The 9810-nt window shown below is 48.8% G+C and overlaps 4 protein-coding genes across 4 annotated transcripts; 3 read left to right on the plus strand and 1 right to left on the minus strand.

The window, feature by feature from the left end:
- Nucleotides 1–431: 431 nt before the first annotated feature.
- UA08_04447 (hypothetical protein) lies at nt 432–1715 on the plus strand (the record flags this gene model as incomplete). The annotated part of the gene is made up of 1 exon (XM_020266771.1): nt 432–1715. The coding sequence occupies one exon, from the start codon at nt 432–434 to the stop codon at nt 1713–1715; it is 1284 nt and encodes a 427-aa protein (XP_020120894.1).
- Nucleotides 1716–2838: 1123 nt separating this feature from the next.
- On the plus strand, nt 2839–4320 carry UA08_04448 (hypothetical protein; the record flags this gene model as incomplete). Its single annotated transcript, XM_020266772.1, has 1 exon — nt 2839–4320. The coding sequence occupies one exon, from the start codon at nt 2839–2841 to the stop codon at nt 4318–4320; it is 1482 nt and encodes a 493-aa protein (XP_020120895.1).
- Nucleotides 4321–5068: 748 nt separating this feature from the next.
- On the minus strand, nt 5069–7486 carry UA08_04449 (hypothetical protein; the record flags this gene model as incomplete). Its single annotated transcript, XM_020266773.1, has 3 exons — nt 5069–5609; nt 5708–6862; nt 6993–7486. The coding sequence occupies 3 exons, from the start codon at nt 7484–7486 to the stop codon at nt 5069–5071; spliced, it is 2190 nt and encodes a 729-aa protein (XP_020120522.1).
- A 548-nt stretch (nt 7487–8034) lies between these two features.
- Nucleotides 8035–9333, plus strand: UA08_04450 (hypothetical protein; the record flags this gene model as incomplete). The annotated part of the gene is made up of 1 exon (XM_020266775.1): nt 8035–9333. One exon carries the CDS (start codon nt 8035–8037, stop codon nt 9331–9333), a length of 1299 nt encoding a protein of 432 aa, XP_020120523.1.
- Nucleotides 9334–9810: the final 477 nt, after the last annotated feature.

A 9810-nucleotide genomic window follows, 5' to 3' on the forward strand; every position in this document is an offset into this window, starting at 1 on the left:
ATAACCGAATTCTGGTTGACCTCTAGAATCGATCACGTATAGGCCCGAAGGAGGACGAAGAGATATGATAATTCTACCAATAAAATGGCAATGCATTTACAAAGGGAGAGAGAGAGGCCCATAATCGTATCACGCCAACTTCACACCTTCTGTGATTTAGCTCCGAATATCCCAATCGGACGCTTATATAAAAATGGAAGCCATATATTATTCGTAAGCCTCGAGACCAGTCAGCGGGATGCCCAAGTAACAACAACATTATACGGGTCATTGAGTTCAAGTTATCCACTCTTTCTCTAAAAAGAAGGGAGGAAAAAAAAAAAAAAAAAAAGAAGGGAAAAAAAAAAAAAAAAAAAGAAGTAGCGTCGCTTCACTGGTCTCTTTATATTTCTTTGTCCCGTGTCTCGGAAGCATTACGAGAAAAAAGGAAAATGGTCGGATTTTCTCAGAGCAAATTTTACGATTTCGAACTCACGCGTCTTCTGGGTAGCGCTCCGTTTGGCGGCTGCGATGTGGCGGAATTCATCGAGGCCATAGGCAAGATCAAGAAGCACGATCCAGAAAGCTGGTATCGTGCCTGGCACGAACAAGGCGAGCGTGTCTCGGCTCTCGCTCGCGAAGCTGTGACCCAAGGTCACTTTTTTTCAGCGCGAAGAGCCTATCTACGATCCTCTAATTACTTCCGCGCGTGCTCCTATTTACTGCCCAGCTCCGATACCCGGGTTTTGGAGAGCGCAGGAAGATCCATCGAGCTTTTTCGAGAAGCGATCACGTATATGGATGAAAAGGTCATAGTACTGCAGATTCCGTTGGAGGCCGGAACCTTACTACCCGGATATCTCTATCTCCCAACGCCAGACAAGCGTCTAAAGGGGGCGGGGGCGAAGACCCCCGTCTTGATCAATTGCGGAGGGGCCGATGCCACGCAGGAGGAGTTGTATTATTTATATGTGGTAAACGGGGTGGAGTTGGGGTACGCGGTACTGACCTTCGAGGGCCCCGGCCAAGGGATGGTGTTGAGAAAGGATCGGATCCCCATGAGACCCGACTACGAAATCGTCACAGAGAAAGTCTTGGACCACGTGGTTGATATCGCAATGACATATCCGGAGCTGGGTTTGGATCTAGACCGCATTGCGGTGGCCGGTGCCTCGATGGGGGCATACTATTCCCTCCGAGCGTCGATCGACCCCCGGGTGAAGGCGTGTGTGGCCGTGGACCCGTTCCATAGTCTTTGGACTCTGGCACTGACGCGCATGCCCAAGTTCTATGCGCATCTGTGGCAAACTGGATGGATCCCGGAGTCGGTGTTCAACCTCTCTGTTCGCGTGCAACTGGCCATGGACTTCCCTAGTCGCTGGGAGTTTGGTCTGGGAAGCTGGATGATGGGCACCTCTACCCCAGGGGAGACTCTTCGACGGTTCCAGGAGTTCTCTCTGGACATCGCCAAAGGAGGGAAGATATTGGATAATGTGCGATGCCCGGTCTTTCTCACTGGGGCAGGACAGACAATCTATGCCGCAGCAGACATGAGTACCATCTACATCTATGATGCCCTGAAAAAGGTCCCGGAAGATCAGAAGGAGGTCTGGATCCCTGATAAAGTGGGCGACGGCGGGTTGACGGCAAAAGTTGGGGCCTGGGGGCTACTGGCACAGAAAAGTTATGAATTTCTCGATAAACACCTAGATCTTGAGAAGCGGCGTAGACCTTGATGGAAGAATTGTCTCTTATCCAAGACATTTGGCTGCCAAAGCCCCTAGCAGTTAGTCGTGCGCTACTGTCAAGCTCATATGTACTGGTAGGGTAACCATACGATAGGGTTATGCCGGTTGATCAAGCTAACCCTTGAAACCGCTAACTAGTTATCTTGTGTGACAGGCTGACAGCAGCTTGCTTGCTCTGGCGCTAGCCTCAGTCGCATAGATTAGCTTTGCTGGTCGGTTCTCCATGTACTTCGTTCGTATGGGGATCATCTTACGTTCGTCCGAGGCGGGTGCACATGTGATGCCAGGGTTTAGGGCGGTCTAGAACAATCTATGCATCAATACGCAAGAAGACTTGCATGAACAATTGATTATTGACTGATGGAATAACCAACTGCTACTAAGTTAAGGAACTAGTGGCCTTGCTGACAGCCGCGCAAACCCCTCTAGGTTGGTAATATAATCCGTGGCTTTGCTCTTATACAAGTTATATTCTACGGCATTCCAACGAGGAGAAAAGAGGGGTTATGTACCTGTGTCATCAGGTGCGTCTGACAGTTACGGCTAGGGGCGGGGATTTTACTTTGGAGATCTTCGGATATCTTGTCGAAAAAATGAGGCATTTAACATGACTCCGAGTCCCCGGGGACACGCTTCGGACGCCCGTATATTGGTGCATTCGATTCCCATGGATGTGCTGCATGGGGACTTTTCATGTAAAAGGTTGTCGTTTCAGTCTGGAAGAATAGACGGAGTTACTTTGAAATACAATACAATTTGTTGTACCTTGGCAACTGGTACATCCCCTTGACATCTTAGCCAGCAATCATGCCGTGAGATATGGATGTCAACCAGCTCCCCGGGTATGCATGGTATGTATAAGTAGATGATGTGAAGATCTATGTATATACGAGGGTGGCTTCCTGATTAGGGACCCTGTACACCCATTACCGCTTTTGGAATCTGCACAGTACTTCACATTATCTAGTATCTACCATCGACCCTACTGAGAAGTCATGTGTTATACGATCTACTTCTATATTTTTACTTTTGCTCCCCCCGCGCCCCGCCCTTTCTGCTTTTTTTGGAATTGCCACTGTCCACTTTTTTCACGTTTATCCTAGGTTGAAACATGAGTCAACCGCCATCCAAGCGATTTGCCTGCGACCGATGCCGTGACCAGAAACTCCGATGTCCTCGAGAAGAGAACAGTAGTGATCCATGTGCGCGGTGCCTGCGGGCGGGAGCTGTCTGTGTGACTGGCTGCACCAGGCTTATAGGACGTCCTCCCCGTGCTGCTAGTACCTCCAACACCAATGCCAACAGCGCAAGCCCCTCGGCCGTCATCGCCAGCACGGTCTCTGCACGCCGGAGAAGAGAGAGAGAGTCTCGATCCGCACAAACGAACTCGCGGTCGGCGCTTCTCAGCGACCGGCGCGGTGACCGGAATACCCTCCCACCCGGATCTACGACAATCCAGAAACCCTTTCAACATAGCGATGGTTTGGATGATGTCTTCGGCCTGCCGCTCGTAGAAGACGATCCCAGCCAGCCCAATTGGCTGAAAACCACGTCTTCCAATGGCTTGGTGCAGGGAAACCTTCCTCAGACAACCGCCCTGGAGGGGGTTCCCTCTTTATTCACTTTAGGAGCACACGCACCATCAGTAGCCGCACTGCAATCGAGCAATACTCAGGATAGCTTGGATATGATTCATGATCAGCATACAACTGCCCAGTTCTTGTCCCAGGATCTCGAGCAACAACCCGACTTCGCCGACAGCCAATTACCTGAGCTCCCTGATGGCTGCGACGCAGTGCTATGGCTAGCGAACCTGAACGGAAGTATCTCCAGCCAGTTAGCCCAGGTCCACACTCGTCCATGTACCGGCCCCTCTGATAGCCAGACAGCGATTTTCGGTGACCTGTATGGGCCCTCCCCCGATGACCCCAATCCGCTAGGCGAATTGCTTCGTTGCACCTCCCAATTTTCGAACATCTTACGCGCAATGAACTCCATGCTTCCCCCTTTCTCGTCTCCCTCTTCCGCATCCCTCCAGTCGCCAAGTTTGCAGCCGCTAGAGTTACTGGGTGATGCCCTCACGAATGGGAGACCGTCATCAACGATGGGCGGCCTTCAGCCGCATTGGACCTCGTCCTCCTCGTCCTCCCGAACTTTACCATCGAATACCCCCACGATCCTGATGATTATTACCACTCATTTGCAGCTTGTTCGGCTCTACGATGCGGTAGTTGCACGTATGTATGCCTCTCTCCTGGAGATGCGAGAAGGAGAGGTAGCTTCTTTCCAAGCTCTGCCGGGACTGCAGCTGGGAGGTTTCCCATTATCGCATGGAAATCTTCATATCAAGATCATCCTACAGGTTCTTGAACATCAGTTAGATCTGATCGAGCGAGTGATGGGCCTTCCAGCCGAGTACCGCCTTTCCACCCAACAGGAATCGCCCGAGGGCATTTTCCGAAACTCCGAGTTATTAGTGCTGCTTCGAGCAGTTATGGGCCAAAACGCAACCTCTTGCCATGGCATGGGTTTGTATTATATCGTTTCTCTAAAGGAAAACCTGCAAAAGGTGAAACAGTTGCTTCAGGGCTGAAAAGAGAGAGGGGGAGAGGGAGAGAGAGACCAGAACAAAAGAAAGGTTATTGTAGGCAGACATAAAACTATATAACTCTTGAAATAATTGACTAAAGGGTCAATTCTCGCACTGACTGTGGTGAATATTTTAGATACTTTGTCCGGAAACTTCCTGCCGTCAACGAATTGTCAGAAGCCGTTGGGGACGTGGTACTCTATGATGCATCTGACGTTCTTCGGCCTTTTCCCAACACACAGCGTAAATCCCCATTATTAGGACTCTATGAAGACATATGCATAACTCGATTCACGGTGGCGTTGGGGGTTTATAGCCATTCTTCTCTGTTTATTTTTTCTTTCCATTTCGGGGCTCTTTTTTTTTTTTTTTTTTTTTTTTTTTTTTTTTTTTTTTTCTTCTCTTATAAATTCAAATTAAGCGAGACATGTTATCTTCTTACTTTCCGCAAGCAGTCTTATATTTCTTGTTCGAAATTTGATATCACAGGGTAGTTTGGCGCGTGAGTAAAATCGTAGTAGAAGCGTTACATCAACGAATCAAGATAATAGGTTGGTTACGTATAGGCCGGGTGTGGATTTTATTTCTCGAATTCAAAATATACTAATCATACGGGAATATAATGTAGTATAATACGTACATGAAAATTTTCTAGTAGTACCATTGTAATTAACGAGTAAGAGGCGCACAACTGTTATATGACAGTCAACCGTTACGCGCAACTCCCATTTCTCGCTATGATAGCTCTTTATTACTCCATATCGGGCTCATTGATCTGATAGACCAGCTTGACACCATTGTGTCGACCCTTACGCACCATGTCTATTCCATCAATTACCCCGAGAAGCCCACCAATGCTTCGCTCATGTTGAGGTGGCACAATTGCTCCTGCGTCCAGTAACTCCTGCGTGAGTCGGAACCACTTCTCGCCGAATTCACGGTCCTGTGGCCTGGCTTCGCGGTAATAAGGTTCCTTCCAGTTGATGGGGCTGTTGAAAATGGTAAACAGCAGCATCCAGTCTGGGTGAATGTCTCGACGGGTATGAGCTCGTGTCGGAAAATGATCCAGAGCAATATACTTCCCTCCCCTGTTTCCCATAGCGTTGTAGCAGATTTTCATGGATTCCGTGTAGCTGATGCAGTCAAAGGCAAATTTCAGGGTTCCTTTTGTATACGTCCGAATATCTACCCCACAAGAAGGGGTATTGTAATCGAACGCCATAGCAGATCCAAGGGACTTGACTCGATCGAAATTATGCGGTGCACAAGTGGTGATTGGGATCATGCCAGACCTGTGTGGCGAGATCAGCCCCCGCTGAGAGGGAGGGGAAGGGAGGGTATGTGTTTTGTTATGACGAACAAGACAGGACCTGTTGGAATTGAGACTTACATTCGAATCATTTGTATTGCAAGGCCGCCAGTCGCAGTTCCTCCACCATACACCAATACATATTCTGGCGTCTCACTTGTGGGAGGAGGTCGCGGTGGCCACATGGGTAAAGGCAGCTGAAGCGTACTGTACAATGCCATTCCCACCGTTCCAACGCCAACCCCCAAGGTCGATGCTGCCTCAAACGACGTCTGTGGAGGTATTTTCCATATCAGGTCGGCAGCAGCAGCGACATATTCGGCGAATGATCCATTATCATGCCTGTCAGGGTTGTTTCCAAAAACGAAACCACAAACCCGGTCGTCTACACAAAGTGTTTCCTTCACCTCCTGACCGACCTTGACAATCACTCCCGCAAAGTCACAACCGGACGTGGCACCCACAGCAGGCGACATATCAGCAGATTTCCAGTCTTCAGGGTTCACAGCAACGCAGATTACTCGGACCAAAACCTCACCTACCCGCAAAGAAGGCAGCGAACATGACGTTTGTAAAGTAATCTGCCCTGGTCCCTGAATCTTGAGTGCTGTTTGTCTTTCTGGTAAGATTCTTGTCTGACTCCCAGAGCTGGCCGTTATGGATGCACTGAATGGCTGTGAGGTTTTTGGTGGAGCGGGAATCTTGGACTCGAAAAGATAGACCAACTTCTGACCGGAGATCTCTCGCCGTCGCATCCGTTGAACGCCACTGATTACACCGTCAAGGCCACTGTGACTGACTAGGCGCGGATGCGAGCGAATCTTCCTCGCTCGTAAAATGGTCTCGAGGCGCTTGAATAGATCACATCCCCATGCCCGCAGCTCGGGATCGGGATCGCTGCCGTATCCTTTGTCCAGGGCAATCTCTGCCCCTGACATGCGAATTCCCAGGACCCAGTCAGCCTTGATTGTCTTTCTCATATCGGCGATTAGATCCTTCGGAATGAGCTCGAAACCCACATAATGGCCCCCAGCTCGACCAATCGCCGCGTAACATAGCTTGAGCGTTCTAGCCTCGGCGATGATATCGATGACATACCGCAAGGAATTCCGAGTGTATGTGCGAATGTCTTCTGCGCAAGTTGGAGAATGGTAGTCAAACGCTCGATCGGCGCCGTATTGCTCAACTAGACCAAAGTTTTTAGGCGAACATGTCGTGATGACCCGATACCCCGATCTAGAGAGACAGTTATTATGGAGGAATGAAGATGCGCAGTCATCGATCTATCACAGGTTTGACTTGCAGTTTTAGGATCTGGATTGCCATGGTCCCACTAGCAGTACTCCCACCGTAAACCAGAACAAACTCAGATTTCTTGGTCGGCTCCTCGGGGCATCCAGGCAATGCCAGCGTTCGAAATATAGTCAATCCCACTGTGCCAACGACGCACCATCCAATGGCAGCAGCTTCGTCCCAGGCCATATCATCCGGTACTCTCCACAGTTGGTCTGCCCACACTGCGATGTATTCTGCAAACGCGCCAGACTGAGGATCTAGACGGTTCGACGCATGCACGGCTCCTGCTACCCGGTCGCCTATCTTAAGAAAAGACCTGTCTACGCTGTCGCCCAAGGCAATGACGGTGCCTGCATAGTCCGAACCAACACCTGCACCAGGACATGGGAAATTGGTGGGCATTTTCCAGTCACATGGGTTTAGAGCCACTGCTGCTGTCTTGACGAGCACTTGGCCTGGCAGAACGCTAGGAAGACCTCGATTGTGACATAGGGTAAGTGAGCCTGGTTCTTCAGCTTGTATGACTGCTCGCTGGATTGTTGGAACATCTAATTTAGCCGCCATGATTGATCGGGGGTTGGAAGGTAATAAAAGCGTATTGTGCACGGCGGTAGGGATACTTCAATCAATGAACTCCCACTGAATATCTTTTGAAGCGTGACCGACTAGTTTATCAACGTCAAACTGACTTGGCACCTTTCTGTATATCTATCCTATCTCTACGGTCCCGAATATACTTGCGAACATACACTAAAGAGGAGGCTGTATTACTTTCTTATTTGTCTTCATGTTTTTTTTTTTTTTTTTTTTTTTTTTTTCAACTCTTTTGATCCACTTCCCAACCAACGAGCATAGTATCTCCGAATATCAGCTGCAAGAGGCTTGCTCCGAATATGAAATTCGGACCAGGGAAACGCTCCGAACTGAATATTGTCAGAACTGATTTCCTATCTGGACAATAATTACAGGGCAATTCTAATTTCTGATGAGGCAGCCTATTGCAGAGGTAACCAAGTTGCTGTTTGATAACATTTTTCTTTCTTTTCACTTTCTGTTTCTTTCTTTCCGGTCATTTGTCTCACAAATTGTCCTTGCAAAGTCCTGTCGATAGTATGTATTACTTTCCGGTCCTTCTCACATTACTTTCATCTGGTCTCGCGGAGCAATGGCGGCAACAGCCCCTAGGAGATCTATTTTCAGGGCACTGGGAGAGTCCGTTGGGGGGATTTGGGCTCTCTCTATCAGAATGCAAAACCAGCCATACAACAGCATATCAGCAAGGGTATGGGCCGGTAGAATTCTCTCTCTCAACGACAGAGCATCTAGAGGTACCAAAACTATCGTCCATCAACGCCACAGCATGGGAACAATGGGAATTTGACGGTGTGTCCGAGTCTGGCAACGCCGGATTGATTGTGGGGTTCTCGCGTGATGCCTCCTACGCCTTCTTTGGTCAAGGCAATCTCCGCGTTGAGTTTTTCATGATTTTGGAGGATGGAACTGTCATTCAAGAACTTGACTACCTACAAGAATCGACCATTATTGTCTGTGATGACACCGTAACGGGCATCTGGAATAGTACCGGCCGCAGTTATTCCTTCCAGATCTCCAAGGACATGTCTCAGGCGAAAGTATGGTGGGATACTCCTCAGGCACAAGGAAGCCTGTCTCTACTGTCCCAATCGCCCCCGCATCTTGCAGATGGGTCGCTGTGGCCTGCTGCTGACAAGAATGCAACAACTGAACTCGGGCCTGGGTTACACTTCAATCAACCCATCGCTGGCGGCCGTATAGAGGCTGATGTCACGATAAGAGAGCAGCGGATCCTTGTCTCGGGAACCGGTGGACATGGCCGCCTCTGGGCCAAAGATGGTTGGTTCCAGATATGCAGTGGATGGTTCATTGTTCGTGCCTCTGCAGGGCCATATGTCCTTTCCTACTGGGAGATCGTATCCCGAATCAATCCAGGTGTCTCATACTATTCTGCACAATTGTTCAAAGAAGGTGAATTGCTAGTCGCAACGCAGATTGGAGAGCGATCTGATGCTCAGGACCACGTTCTCTATACACAGGAGCTCGGAGGCAATGTGACCGGACTCCTCAGAGACCGCTCCACCGGCCATGTGGTCGAGTTTGTATCTCCAGTGCAAAGAAAGAGGTGGCGCTTCCTTGTTCGAAATAAAAGAAAGAAGTTCGAGATGGGCATGGGTGGCGGCTCTGGCCTCACAGGATTCACAAATATTGTGACGGGAGGAGAAGTCTGGGAGAAACCATACGAAGGACGCGGATTCTCAGAGCAAGTGACCTTGCCGGACAAAATCAAACAATGGCAAATTTGGCTTGTCTACGGTATTGGCTTCCTCAACAAGGGGAAAACGTCTTTGATCAAGATGATTGGATATATAATTTGATGCGGGTTTGGTTCAATTTTGGATCGTAGAACGCGAATGGTAACTGTAGTTAAGTCGAATGATATGCTGGTTACGTAAATGAATCATGCTACTCGGTAGAATGATTCTGTGGGTTGATGAAGCTTTATATCTCTAAGCTATTCTCATATGGTGTTGTCACAATGGTTTCAGGATGACCACGCTTTTTGACACTTAAAATCAACCAGCTCTGATACTTCTGTACTTTATGATACCCAAGGTTATCGCCATCTACCCCAAATGACTGGAATCCTGTTACCCCTGGCAAAGGAAACAGACAAAAGAGAAATTTTAGCCTATATTCAATCATCCATCTCAGCTCTATGGTACGACATCGGAGATTCTCCATCATTCGGAGCCCCTTCATGATTCGGAGAGTTTGAAGAATGGCAGAATATCGGTCCGAAACTGCGGGATGATTAGTATTTGTATGTAATAGAAATATCGGAGAAGGTTGGT

This window comes from Talaromyces atroroseus (genome assembly GCF_001907595.1).
Source record: "Talaromyces atroroseus strain IBT 11181 chromosome Unknown scaffold_4, whole genome shotgun sequence".
Taxonomy (NCBI): Eukaryota; Fungi; Ascomycota; class Eurotiomycetes; order Eurotiales; family Trichocomaceae; genus Talaromyces; species Talaromyces atroroseus.